Here is a 15,318-nt window from a genome sequence, read left to right as displayed (position 1 = left end):
AATGTCGTTAATAAGAAACTGCAATGGGTGATGCATCATGTCTCCCCAGAATCAGTAGTCCTGTTTAAATTTGTCAAAAACTGTAGGCCTACTGCTAAAGCTGCAATTTCCCATTTGAACCATAAAAAACTATCTTTTTAAAAAGCTTATTTGCATGTGCAATGCTCAGGAAAATGTACTTGACATTACAAGGTTGATACTTTCGTCTCCTTGCATAAAAGTAATAAAACTGATCAGAATAAATGTATTTTCCTTGTCAGATTAAAGTTGGAGATGTCACAAATCAGATGACACACATTCAAACAAACACATAATGACAAACACCACTCTGTGTCAACACACACATTTATTGAAGTGATGCCACAAACAGGCAAAACATCATATTGAAGATTTTATTATTAAACAGCTTCTTGAAAATACAGGTTTACACAGACTGTGATTAGAAAATAATAGTACAACTACCAGTATTTGGTAACTGAACTGACATGGACAATTAAAAAAAGCAGAGAATCCCCCCCAACTGCCCCAGACGCTCAAAAGAAGTCAGCAGCTATGATAGACCAGAGAGACAAATTCATACTTGTGCAACAGGCACACATGCACATTCACACAATCACTGTCAGGTCATATACACTGGCAAGTGCGAGTTCATTCTAGCACATGTATAAACTGGGTCAAGTGGGTAGAATCTGCGTGTGAAATCCCTTTCAGATTCAACTAACGTAACATTTAATGGGAGCCATGTAATACAAACAGCACAGCGTTCTTACATTGGGGGAAAGAAAATGTGCCTAGAAAGTCAATATTAAACAATGATAAGGATGGACTCTAGCAAAAACAACACAGGTTATGTGGACTACGTGACGGTGCTAGTCCCCTTTTACCCCTCCCGAATGTCATCTCTTTCTCCACTTGATACAAAAATAAACTGTCTCCCCATAACCCACCCTGGACACTCTCCTGTGCCTATAAAACTATCTAGAATCAGATAATACCCCCCACTGGCACCTTCAGGCAGGGACTACGCTGTTCCCAACCAACTATTACCTCATAAGCTTCTTTCCCTTTACCTTATCTTACCCTTTCCTGGACGAGACTTGGGCCAACTCATCATTTGAGAGGCATTCAAGTGCAGTTTGACAGAGTTTGTTTGACACAATGGAACCGACTGCACTGTCCACCTCAAAGCTCAAAAACACACTGATCTTGAACAATACTCAGACTAAAGAAAATTCCTCATAGATAACTCTACAATTTGGAATTAACCCAGCTCTGTCCGTGGCTGGCAGTCCCAAAAGCATTGTAGTGCTACAGATTATAGCGTGCAGGCAAAATTTTAAGTCAATGCAAATGGGCAAACTCATGTATAAATGTATGCAAAACTATTTTAAGCCTTTCCATACACACCACTGTACTACTACATTGATTCAGAGTTACGGAGTACTGATAAGACCCACGTGATATAATTTAGATGTTTGACTGGTTCTAATAAGAACATGTGAATGTGAGCTTTTTGGATCAACTGACAGGTAATCCTGGCTATCGACTTTGCAGTTTGAAATCAAATTAAATAGAATCAAATCAGTGAAGAACACAAACCAGTATATCATAGTTGTTGGTGAATGAAATATTCTTTCTCCAATGTTTATATACTTCAAAGGGTGATTCTGTGTTGTTTTATGGTGAATTCAATCCCATCCCTGATGGTTTCCCTTAAAATGTACATTTTCTTTCTTCTGTAGGCGAATAAAGATTATTATAGCACTTCTACACTTTTGGGAGACCAGGCTTTATCCGCTACAAACCCCAAGCTGGTCAGGTGGTCAGTCACAGGGCTCTTTCTTTCGTTGGTCCTATCTCTTGCCCCTTTTATTACCAGCAGGAGGTTTCTTGAGCTGGAGAAGTGGCCCTGCTGTGCCGAAGCCCGCGGCAGGTTGGTTCGACACGCCGAAGGTGAGGCCAGCCGAGGGGTTGATGCCAGGGTTGCTGAAGTTAAAGCCTGAGCTGCTGCTACTACCGAAACCTAGAAAAGCAAGAGAAAGGGGACACAGACGGACACCATATAAAAAGAAAATGTTAGAAATGTTAAGAGAAAACAAAGGTAATGTCAATATGAAATGCAGATTTTGTCCATCTGGTGAAAAACCCCATATTCTAAAATGTGTTTTGGACAGACTTCCAGCAAACATAGAAAAGGCTTAAATGACTACACAGGGATGACTTTGATGAAAAAGGCTAATAAGAGCAGAGACAAACCCAGAGAAAAATATTACACAGTCTCTGCATGTTGCTTTGAAACTAACAATATCTTGCCATTTTGTGCACAGAAGGCTTGTCCAACTGCATGTGAGGATGTACGCTCAGAAATATCACTATTCAGGGAGTACACTTGCAAACACAAGCCTTATCAGACTCGAGTGTGTCAACAGGTATCAGAAACTGAAACCAAATGCTGTTTTAGACCATTTTGAGATCATTTTTAACCAAATTTAAGACCGATCTTTTTGTTTTTTTTCCAGGCATGGCAAGTAGTATATGAGTGGTCCCATGTAGAGGTAGGTTTGAATTAGGAATATGGTTATTTGAGTGAGCTAGGTTGGTCTACATCAGTTGATCTAAGTTTTGACAAAAGAAATTAAACATGGATAAATTAGATAAAATTGTGCCAATTAAAATCTCATACATTCAAAATTAAGACTGTTAAATGACTCTTAGGGCCTAATATTAATACAATTTAATATAAGACTTTTTAAGGATCTGCAGACACCATGTATGGCAATTTTTCTATAGTTCTAGTTTTTCGGGGCCGGGTATGAATGGGTATATACAATATGTATGTACCTGCACTCAGACTGCCTCCTGTGGGCTTACTGGCGGAGGAGAAGGCAAAAGAAGACCCCCCAGTCCCCACCCCACCAAATCCTGGCCCACCACCAAAACCTGTGGGAGAGAGTGACATGGAAGTCAGTTTGGGCTGAGCACACAGGCTGCACAAGGAAAGAATGAAAGGAGCAGTGCCTCGGGAATACAGGCAGGAATTAGCAAACAAACACACTATGCAAAACAAATTCCACAGCCTAAAAATTGGAGCACTACACACAGCTTTACTTCTGACAAGAGACTGCAGAACACAACAGTATTCACAGTACACTGCATGGCAAAGCAAGGGCCAAAGGGAGAAAAACAACACGAGGAATACTTTACCAAACACACCAACTACAAGAGAACACTAACTTGATGTGCGTTCAGACCACTTGTTCCCACACTGCCAAGATACTTTAAACAAAATTGTTTTCATATAAAACCTGGTGATTTATGTTTTTGGGCCAAATTTTCTCTCAGTAATCATCCCAACTTGTCACATATAAAAGTACAGTGACCTCCTGTGGCAAGTGGTTGCTCTGTTTTCTTGTGGTGTGAACGCACAGGGAAACTGCCAAGCTCTGACTGCACCACACTCTCAGACACATACACGCTGCCTAACACTACTTTCATACACAAAAAACAAAAAGGCTGCTGGCATTAAGAGCTAGGAGGCATGAAGGGAAATGTTAAACTGTGTAAGGGAAGGGCAAAAAGGGAATATTTATTTTTTTTAAAAGGCAGAGGTAATACCTCCAAGGGTAGAAGAGCCCAAGCTAGTGCCCACTGCCGAGGCAAATGGGTTTCCGAACCCTGCCCCCAAGGGTGCCTGGGTCCCTAAGGCACAGAGAGAGAGTATATGCTTTACTCCTCTGAATGTATTTTGTGTATCAAGTAAATTATGTTCCTGATCTCCTTTGACAGAAAAAAGCTGGTATGAAGATTCACCAACAAGGACACATTATGCATTTTGTGACTTAAACTACTGTAACATAAAATTCAATTCCTATTAACTTTGAAATAAAACTTAATCATATGCTTTAATGTCTATATACCCCAAAAAATCCCAAATATAGGTTTTTTCACATCCATATGTAAGAAGCAAAATGTTTGCAATAGATGGTATAGGAGTTATCTGACACAGTGGTTTTGATTGGAAGTACTCTACAATTATATAACACTACAGTTTAACTTCAGAATAAGGAAATACACCACACTTTTAAAACTTAAGTGCATATTTACCTAATAAATACTTTGTTTTAACGAAAACTAAAACATTCCAGCTAATCAGATGTACAATGATTCTTGCTGAAAAACTGTGGGGAAAAAATGCTGCTAGTTCTTTCACTCAGAAACTTGTCTTTTTTCCTCTATGCAATTTTTTTGGTATGTTTTCAAATTTTGCAAGGCTTCCAATTAGTCTGCATTGTTAAACAACTTCAGTCGAAAAGAAACAAGGACAAACGTTTCTTTGTTTAAAAACGGATTTATTGTCAATTTAATATGCAATTCCACTTACATAAAACACAAACAAACAGTTTAGAACAGAATTGATTGTTAATTGCTAACTGCTACTGCATTTGACAAGTTTCCAAATTTTCAAGATTTCTGAGAGTGAATGAACTAGCATACGCCAAAAAAAAAAAAAAAAAAAAAAGCATCACACAATTATTGAATATAGCTTAAAAAGGCACACCATATTATATATTAAATATACTGTATCAACAGGCATTGGTTATACAAGTTGAAACACATTCATCTACAAGTAAAAGCACTCGAGATTTAGGTAAGAAATGTGAATTTGGCATCTATGGCTGCCTCTCAGTGTAAACTGATCAAAATAAAAAGGAAACTCAGTGATATGTTACAGTTTGCCTGTGGAATTCAAGGTGGTTAAGTTTCAGACCATCCTTTCAACAAGAATTGGCTGACCTTTGTGGTTTGTGTTTGTTTGAACACTATTCACCAGTGTATTCTCAGACATAACAGCCAAATTCTTGGTGGTTAATCTGTGTTTCTTTGTAAACAAAAAGCTGCACCTTAGATAAATCTACCAATGATTACAGGCTACAAACACTTTTTGTTGTTGGATCAAGTCTGACTTAGGTGAGGTGACTGGTTAACATATTGTAACATGTTGTAATTGAGGGAGTAGTTTTCAGATAAATGTGTTGCAAAGATCACAAACCCCCCCCCCCAAAAAAATGCAGCTTGCAATAGTAGTACCTCCTTAGAACCACATACAGAAAAACCACTACAAAAAAGGCTTAAAGTAATCATATGATAAATGATCAAAAGGAAATGATTAGGAGAATAAGAACATTCAAAACAGTCTGTTACAGCCAACCACTCAGAACACCAGACTCGCAGATTTTCAACTGATCAAGCCTGTTTTAGAGAACTGTTGTACTGAAGCTCAACGTCACACAGAAAAAGTAAGAAATCGTATGCCAAATTCTGATTCACTGAGATTCAGAAGAACTCAAATGGAGTTGAGCACTGTAGGCAAATTGTGGTGTAAGTAGTTTGCCAACCATCAAAAATGTAAAAGAAATATCACGTTTTAATTCCTTCAGTTGTTCTGGACAAAAAAAACAAAGGGCAAATGGGATCTTCCTGCTGTTGTTACAGCGTTCAAGAAAAAACAGCAGTCAGTTTTTGCATACATAGCACTGACAGATATTGGAAAGATACCAATCAAACAGGAATAAGGTGGGTAAAGATCCACTTTCACTGTCAAGATCCACACAGCTTTGACAGGCTAACATCATTTCATATTCATTATAGAGTAACTCAGGAATTAGCTCAAACACCCGGAAGTGAGTAAGCGTTTTTGTTCTCTCGGTTCCCTAGTCAATGTTTTTTTGAAAATGTTTTTTTGGTTAGATGCCTGAAATAAGGTCAGTGGTTAACAAAAGCCTTTCACGATTTGTTCTACAACATTAAATATGTCATTAAATACCCCGCTCGTGAATTTTGAAGCTTTTGAACTTGTAGATTGATCAATTTATTGTAAAGTGTGTATAGTTAAGTGTCGTAGGGAATTTAGTGGCGGGGACACTGAAGTCAAGCGACTGAGGTGTAGTGAGTTTATAGCCTACTGTTAGCTTTTTATTTCTGGCGATTGTATGTACGCTTTAGATATCAGGAAAGTAGTGAACATTTGTGAAGATTATCTTGTTGAACAAAATTACCCTCTTTTTTTTTTTACCACGGATCTTATTTCCTGCATTGATTCAAAATCCTATGGGAAAATCCCATTGGCTGTTTGTCGAAGGAACCAGGGCAATGCTTACTTCCGGGTTAGCCTATAAAAATATGTCCTACCTTCAGCACTCAATTTTTCTAAGTACAACTATTGGGATATGGAAGACAATATGTTCAAGTGTAAGCTAAACTACAAAAATGTCAGATTTCTGGACTGCTTGGGAATCGTGCTGACGGGCTGACAGACATCCATCTCGATCCTACTAAATGTTTAGAGTTGTTTAACAGAGGACTGGAATGTCCAAAGCAGCAGTTTGTCTCTCTAACACTCAGCAACTCCATCGAGAAAGAATCAATTAGGTTGGATTGAGCGAGCACCACTGTAACTAGCAGCAACATACCGATAAGTGCTGGAGAGTGAACTGAACACCAGTTTATATCACAAAATATCAAACTACTTTTTTGTCCAAAAATGCTAAGTTCTCACCAGTGTCTAACACAGAGCAACACTGTATCCGTTCAAAATGGTGGGAAATAAAACCCCACGCAATAAAGACGTGGACAAAATCTGACCACACTGATTGGTCTGTTTTGTTTGGCACAAATGTGTCTTACTGGTACTGAAGGACCAGTGTGAGCAGCAAAAATCATTCTTCTCCGCTGGTCTACAAAAACAAACAGGACTCAATCAATGAAGTCGAAACAATGAGAAGGTAGATTTTCTACAAAATCAGAGAAACCTGTCTCAGCAAAGGTCCATACAAAGTACCACCATCTTGGATAAATACCTGAAATTACATCTTGTGAACAACACTTTTACTCTACATTTTAATTTAACTGAACTTAATGCGATATGATCCAGCCCCGTTACAGCGACCGTAGCCCTTAGGTGAAATAGCTTAAATCAAGTAAGAGTGGTATGGCCTCATGCAACCAAACCAGCTAAATGCAATTTAGTATTGAACAGTGAGATAATGCAGACAATTTTGGACACGTGGCAAATTGACAAGGTTTTCAGCCTTGCTTCTACTTCAAGACCAACTAAGTGCAGTAATGGAAAGACAATTTCTAAGTTAAAATTTACATTTCAGGTAATTAAATAGTTTATATTTTCAGTCCTGAGTCTTTTGGCACCTTTCACCTCACGTCCACTGAGGCACAGATCTGAACAAGCTTTTGGCCTCCACAGTCAACCACCGCAACAACAAATATACAGGTCAAACGAGAGTCTGCCTGAAGTAAGCGCCACCCAGCTGCATGGTTAGTGTTATATGTGCTGTAATACTGGCCATGCTTCACTATGCCATTCCAATTATGGACTTAGTTATGCACATAAACAAAAAAATAAAGTTGAAAATAAATAGGTAAATAAATACTGTCAATACCAAGAACATCCACTTGTGATTAGGCTTAGCCGTTAAACTGACTGAGTCAAATACTGGAGAATAACAACTATTTGGCAAAAGGAATGGAGTTTCGCTAAATATTATGATTGATATCAAAAAAGAAATCATGTAACCTAGTACCCAACTCTGGGGTTAACGGACTTGCAAAGCTATGAGAAATAAGTTACAGCGCAATTCAGCTTTTTAGACAGCTAGCATACCCAGAGCACACACGGTTACAATAAATGATCAGTAATTGATTTGGCTTTATATGAAATAAAGAAATGAAGAGCGACACAAATATAATCTTCAGCAGGCACCAATGTAGTGTGCACTTCTACCACACAAGTGGATCGTATCTCCTGTGAAAACAGGGCTTGTTTGTGAATAGGTTTTTCCTGCTAATTGTGGTTCAGCAATGGATTGATAAAATATCCTCATCCCTACTTGGCACAGATGCTTATTCAGAATAGCTCCTGCATGTCCTGCTTAGCAGTCAAAAGGTATGTGAATATTCAAATATTATTACACTGAAAAGATTTGCCACATTCATTGTCTGGGGTAACAATTGTTGGTTATCGGCTCTAACAGTCTAAGCAGATTTGATGTTTTTATTGAAAAGGAAGCTGTTTTTGTTTTTGTTTTTTTAAACCATGCTGCCTTTGCAACCCCATCCAATTAAAGTATTGCTTTCAAACTCTTTACTCCACTTTATTTAAATTTACAAGAAAAAAATGACTGCAGAAACATGCTAATATACTGTACATAGTAGCTTAGTTTGTTCATCGTAGGTAGGTGCCCTGATATGCCAGTAAAATGGCCTACAAATCAAAGCCTACAAAAAAGGCTGAAAATTTGTTTAACACCTCAGAGATGTGGCAACAACTATAACGAATACTACTTTTAACAGTTATTTAAGTTGAAAAATGTTTCATAAAAGTGAATTAGTGTGCCATTGAGTGCCAAGATGACTGAAACAATGTGACCTGCTAGTTTATGTTTTATAATATTAGAGTATTAGGCTTATTTAAATATGTTGGTGACTAAAAAACACACCAGCATTGGTAATAGAAAGATCAGCCTTTACCTTTCTGTTTATGTTGGATAATAATACTGTGTAGAATAATCTTTATTAGTATAGTTTTGTTTTTACTAGCAGAAAGAATTTAACATGTTTCACGATAGTTTATAATATCTTACATTCTGACTGGCTTTTTTAAATGTAAGCCTTTAGTATAATTCTTTACAGTATGGTTTCTGAAAAATGTGGCTCTTGGCCCATATTTGGCCTATTACATAGGCCCTGACCATAGAAGCTGCACGCTTCAATGAACAATGGCGACACAATCTTTAGATCAAGTGTGTTCTTAAAAACATTTAAGAGTCCTGTATTTTCAATAAAGTAAGCTGATGCCAATTGGTGACTGAGCAACAGGAGAATCCCCTACATGGAAGAGACCTCTTGACAGCTAGACTAAAGAGAGTAGGAGCTACATTATAATAAATTTATACCTCATACACCAACTGATCACCCAGACACAATCTTTAAAAAAAAAACACTAAAAAAAAAAAAAAGCAATCGCAGTTTATCTGAATCACACAGCAAGTGTCTAATGTTTCTAACCCCATCACGTAACAACCTTCATGGAGTTGGCTCATTTCAAGCATTCATTGAATAAAAGATTTGAGTACTCGCTCAAATGAGGTTTAGAAGCTCTCATTATAACTTCAAAATTCAAGTGAGTAAAAATTGAGATAGCTGGACTTTCTCTCACATTACATCATTTCTCCAATAATGTCAGCCTCATACACCTGCTCTTACATCCTTCCCTTAGAGAGGGCACAAAGAGAGATTAGGTGAAGTAAGTTATTATATCCTTGGTATTACTATTTACTGTATGGCATTCTGAAGTGTACAGACTTGGCACCAACACTGCCACATTTTGGTGTTACTTTTCAACTGGGGCGATCTAGAAAATGTCCTCACTCTGGTATTGTAAGGCGCATTAGATAAATGTGTCTAACCCTTGAACTAAGAGTCAGAGACAAGATGGTAAGGCAGCACAAAGATTTCCTGTCGGGGCTTATCTCTCCCTTTCTTCAGCCATTCTTTCATTAGACACACACAATAGCTTGGCACCAGCTAAGTCTATTTTGTTTTTAATTATTTTTAATCATCCTCTCTGTCCCGTTGCATAATTGCTTCATTTTAAAAAACAATTATCAATTCAATCCCTCCCAAAAGTATTAAATTTATTCCACCTCTACCTCCTTTATTTTAAGGTGAGGGGAGCAGAACTTTCTAGAACTTGTAGGCAGTCAGACCTGGAGTTGGCTGCTGTTGCTGGGTCAACGTGGCTGCCATGGCCACCGCTGCAGCGTTGGGCACACTGGAAAATGGGGCAGGCCCAGTCGTTACTCGCGGCGTACTCTGCCACTTCCTGTTAGATGCCCGTTTGGACTCAAAGACGTCAGTGGAGTCTTCCAGGAAGGCTCGACGGTAGGAAAGGTACTGGTGCTTCAAGATCTTTAATGTCAGACATACACAAAAGGACAGACAAAAAAAGAATGTAATTAACATGTTGTTCACAAATATACAACAGCTATCTAATTTTATTAGTTTTAATTGGGTAAATGGATAATTTGGACAACAAACTTTTATAAAACAATAACATGATATGATCGTATTATCACAATCGAATTCTACTCAAACTTGATATTCCTCATCACACAGCCATAAACATTAAAATTTCAATAGAATATCAAATCATTTTCAGACAAAGCTGGAGGAAAAGAACTGACCTTGACATTCTCATGGACAGACTGGAGCTGGGCTGCCTGTGCAACAAATGTCTGGTATAACTTCTGCATGGCCAAGGTCAGGTCTGAAAACAAAAAATGATTACAATATCATCATCATCATCATTTGTGATAAGTTAATGAAAAGATGAAGGGGAAAAAGAGAGACATAATGACCAGCAAGAATCAGAAATCAAAAACAATGTCACCTATATATAGTCATTGTTTCCTTTTCTTTATTAGATTTTGACCAAACAAACATTCTCTTACCCTGAGGAGTGATGTGGGAGCCACTGCTCTGTGTTGTCAGGTGGTTCTCGAGTTCTTCTATCTGCTGCCGGTACTGCTGCAACTGCACCTCGAACTGCTCTATCAGGCTACGGAAATAACTAAACACAAAAAATAACACATTTTTGACATATCCATAAAGTGCTGAAAGCTGATATATAGAAAACACCTGAGAGACTAGTGAGGAGGGGAATATTGGCCAGACACCACTGACAAAATGATTATTTAGTGTTGTCTCATGAGACTAGAAGGCAGCTTTCATCAACTTCACTTCAAGTTGTTGCTTAAAACCGAGTAAACAATAATGAAATCAGACTGCATTATTAGACGCCATTGATTACTATGCTTCTGCTACTGTCTGGTAGCTTACTTACTCTGATGGAGCTGTGTTCTCATGTTGTAGTCCTGGGGGGGTCTTCTGTGTTCGCAGTGCTATGTCAGCATTTTTGAGTTCCTAAAGAAGGAAAGTAAGAGACGGTAAAAAAACTGATTTTTTATGAATCTTCTGGATGCCATCGCTTTCTTGGAGATCCTTTGACACATTTTCAATTCATGGTGAGTAGCATGGTTAAAAACCTAAATCTCATTGATCTGTAGCTCCATATCTTATAGTTCTACTTATATCCATTGTGATATAGAAGTGGAGCAATTCCTTATCAGTCTTACATGTATTTGTGAATAAAAATATGCAACAGTACATACATACAATGTGTATCCATTGAAAAATATAATTGGCATGTGTATCTCCTGACTAGATTTAAAGAAGTCAAGTGTTCATTGCAGTGTATGTTCATACTGACAACTGATCTATGCCTATATAAAACTTAGTGCAGCAGGAAAATAAAGATGAGAGTGAGCATGCAATTTAAGCTGGTGTGGGCAGATGTTCAGTTCTTACCTGCGCTGTCTCAAGCTTCAGCTTGTCGATGCCCAGGCCTTGTCGCTGTAGACCACTGGCACTGACAGATAGAAGCTGTTTGAGGCTCTTGATGTCATCTTGGACTTTAGAAATGGCCTTAGAGGACATCCTGCTGATATCCTCCTGAACCTGTTTCTGGTCTTTGACAAATTTTCTAAAAAAAAAAAAGAGGAACAAAAACAGTTGGAAATTACTAAAACAACACATGTTAGAGTACATTCCCACAGTCCAGGTTAGAAGTTGTAGCTTTATGATTCTATGATACTTCTAGCTGTTGTTTACAACACACAGCACTAATGAGATTGTAATGTCTCCTTTTCGAACAATAACTCCACTGATAGAAATCGTTAACATTTGCATCTTTAAACAAATGACACAATTCTAACGTGCCGAGCGATGTGCCCAGGCTTGTGACCCATCAGTCACTGCAGATCAAACCCTGAGACAATTTACACATAAAACACTTACTGGAAATTCTCGACATCCTGACAAATGACTGGGGGCAGGTTCTCATCTTTTAGAGCTTTACTGTCCCTAAGAGAGAGAAAGAGAGTGTGTTTTAATAATTACAACAAACTCATTAGTCCCTACTGATCAGGTATACATTAACAGGATCAGAAGCCATTATATTGCATAAACAGCAGTTTACACGTTTACATTTTAGCAGGAAAATTAATTTAGCATTCCCATTTAGTAAAGAACCATGCCTATGTTGGTCAGCATGACTTACTGTGCATTGGCTCCAGATGATGTGTCACTCTTACTCTCAGAGGAAGTGCTGAAGTCAACTCCACCAAGGCCAATACTGGGGGCAGGTGCTGATGATACTGCTGTGGAGGATGCTAACAGAGAACCTAACGTTAACCCACCTCCTCCTCCTAGAGTGGTCTGACCCAAACCTGCAACACCAAGTAAACATGTAGGTTAGACCAATGGGCAGCATTATTTAGGTTGAGAACTACTTCTAAAATAAACAAGGTTTTCCCATTGTGTTGTCTGCGCACCCATTCCCTTTAAAGGATAAGTACCGTTTTTTACAACCTGGACCTTATTTCTGGCAAAAGATATGGTCATTTACTCACCCAGATAACTTTGGTGTCATTCGGCGTCGTTCGGACGAAATTAGATCCAGTGTAGCGGCGATATATCCATATAATGGGAGAGACGGGGCAGCGACACACAGCCTCTATATAACGCATTATCTGCCACGAAACTAGTTAATTTCATCAATATTTTGTTACGATATGCTAGCGCTATTAGCCTCTGAGTCCGGGCTCGTCCGTTATCAACATCCGGGGTCAAACTAGCAGTAGCAGCTACAGGTAAACAAGCCGCGCTGTCGCGGGTGCGCGCGCAGCTCAGAGACGACATCTTCCAGGTCAGAGGTAGTAGATCAGCCTACAGACCCCGGATGTTGACAATAGACGAGCCCGGACTCAGAGGCTAATAGCGCTAGCATTTCATAACAAAATATTGATGAAATGAACTAGTTTCGTGGCAGATAATGTGTTATATAGAGGCTGTGTGTCGCTGCCCCGTCTCTCCCATTATATGGATATATCGCCGCTACACTGGATCTAATTTCGTCCGAACGACGCCGAATGACACCAAAGTTATCTGGGTGAGTAAATGACCATATCTTTTGCCAGAAATAAGGTCCAGGTTGTAAAAAACGGTACTTATCCTTTAACATGTGTGGACAAGCTCAGGTTGTCTGTTTTCACCTCACCTGTAGATACATTGCTGGAGAAGAGACCCCCGCCCAGTGACGGGCCTGCTAAGGCTGCTGTGGTGGTGGTTGTGGCACCAAGACCAAGGGTGAAGCCCGAGGCTGCAGGCTGCTGTGGAGCTGTGGATGTCAGGACAGAGCCAAATGATAAACCTGCCGCTGCGGGTGCTGATGAGGAGGTGGTAGCAGTAGTGGTGAGGGAGAAGGGTGTTGCTGAGGCGGTGGGTTTGTTGAAGGCCAAGCTGAAGCCGGCGGTCGCAGCTGAAGTGGCTGGAGTACCTGAGAGAAAGTGTATGTATAAATCAAGGTTACAACCTGCTTTTTATTGACAATACATGATCTTAGTTCAAAAGATATCCCAGAAATGCAAACATACCTAATGTAAGGCCTGTTGTGGGTGCAGCAGCGCCTGAAACAGAACAACATATGACAAGATGTATGACAGCAGCAGATTAATAAAAGGCTAATTCATTTCACTGCTTGCCACTGGGTTTGTTTATGTATCTGTGTGGAATTATTACTTGAGGCAGGTGTGTTGAAAGAGAATCCTCCAGGAGGTTTTTGACCGAAGAGACTGCCTCCTAGGCCGAGAGACGGGGTGGTGCTGGTGGTGGCTGTACCCAGTGCAGTCCCGATGGAGAAGCCACCAGTACTGGCTGCAGGTGCACTACAGAGACAAAAGCAACAAAGCAATAAAAAGACACATTTGAAAAGGAAATGCCATACTACTGTTTGACATCTTATGTTTTACATATAACCCCAAAACCTATAGATCACTAGACAACGTGCAGTCTGCACAGTGACACTGAATCAAAGTGACAATAAATATGTAAGTGCGCAAGTACGCAACATAAAGAATATAACTTTTGACTTATACTAATAACTTACAATCTTACAAAACGTACAGAGACTCCGTTAATATAATGCCTATGCAATTGTTGATACCTGCTAACAACCGGTCGACTCAATGCTACGCTAACGTTAGCTAAGTCGGCTATTGGAGACATGTCATTACCTGGTTGCGGCCCCGAATGAGAATCCCCCACCAGTGTTGGGGGCACCAAGTGTCCCTGTTCCGAAGTTAAAGCCAGACATTTTATCTTAAGAGTTAAACATAGCACGCATTTAAAACCAACTGCCTTTTTGGACTTTAGCTACTGATAAAGACGGAAGCAACCCAGCATCACAGCTAACAGCTAACCCGCTAGTTAGCTTTGAAAGATGCCCGCGTGAGGACAAATCCGCGGTTTTGTGTCTACTTAAAACATGCTCAGACAAAAAATGTCGCCTTTGGCATATAAATCCGGAAGTATTCAACTGTAGCCCGAAGTGTTTTGCACCCTATTCTGTTGCTTTTTTTTTATTTTTAAAGCTAAATAATATCACAGGATGAATTATCGCATGGTACTCCTTTCCTATTCCCCGCCTGGTACTGGGTATTTCCCGAATGCTATTGCATTTCGGGTAATCTTTTTTAAACTACGTTTCCCGTCGTCCCTACCGCTGTTTTTTTTGTGTCGCGTGACGCCTCACACTTTCACACATGCGCATTACACCATACTTTGGTCCTTGCAGCAGACGTTTCCTAAAATCGTCAACGGCCAACAAAAGACGATAATTTGATTCCGGCCAAGATTTCAAAATAAGAGACACCATTTCAGATGTTTAAAACATGGTAAATGGGTCAGGCAACACTTGTAAAATTGTGTACAATCAATATCTCAAGTTATTTCTTACCAATCTGTACATACTATATTTATATTCTATATGTGTTATTTTTATCTTACACTTGCTTTGGCAATGCAAACACCTTTTTTCAATGACAATAAAGCCTTTTTGAATTGATTGAATCAAATCTGCGCAAGGCTTTTTCTCTTGCAGTCGTTTATTTTATTTTATTTTTTGTCATTTTTTGCCACTACTCATCTTCGGCATTATAGCAATAGTTGCTCTATTTAATTTATGAATCACATTTCATAATTTCCTTCGCTATGCTATTTTACACTGCATAAACATTATTTTTTAGAACTGAATTCATACCGCAAATGTACCATAATTTACATTACCTTGTATTTCATCTAAAAATGTCATTACAATGAGCCAATTTTTCATGCAGAAATTAATGACAT

At 39.0% G+C, this 15,318-nt stretch overlaps 1 protein-coding gene across 3 annotated transcripts; it reads right to left on the bottom strand.

Moving 5' to 3' along the window:
- Positions 1-327: 327 nt before the first annotated feature.
- On the bottom strand, positions 328-14,639 carry nup58 (nucleoporin 58). Of its 3 annotated transcripts, XM_084339794.1 has the most exons (14): positions 14,205-14,639; positions 13,711-13,856; positions 13,566-13,598; positions 13,190-13,468; positions 12,191-12,359; positions 11,929-11,994; positions 11,440-11,614; positions 10,916-10,995; positions 10,524-10,642; positions 10,257-10,339; positions 9,780-9,981; positions 3,616-3,699; positions 2,842-2,940; positions 328-2,023 (listed from the first exon to the last, which is right to left on the bottom strand). In XM_084339794.1, the coding sequence occupies exons 1-14, from the start codon at positions 14,282-14,284 to the stop codon at positions 1,854-1,856; spliced, it is 1,785 nt and encodes a 594-aa protein (XP_084195920.1). In that variant the 5' UTR covers positions 14,285-14,639; the 3' UTR covers positions 328-1,853. The 3 variants fall into 3 exon arrangements, with proteins under 3 accessions (XP_084195920.1, XP_084195921.1, XP_084195922.1); XM_084339795.1 differs by lacking the exon at positions 3,616-3,699; XM_084339796.1 differs by lacking the exons at positions 2,842-2,940; positions 3,616-3,699.
- Between the last annotated feature and the right edge of the window lie 679 nt (positions 14,640-15,318).

Source organism: Pagrus pagrus (assembly GCF_965226575.1).
Source record: "Pagrus pagrus genome assembly, chromosome: 20".
NCBI classification, from domain to species: domain Eukaryota; kingdom Metazoa; phylum Chordata; class Actinopteri; order Spariformes; family Sparidae; genus Pagrus; species Pagrus pagrus.
The sequence above is the reverse complement of the archived record's forward strand: the minus strand, read 5'-3'. Positions and strand labels throughout refer to the sequence as shown.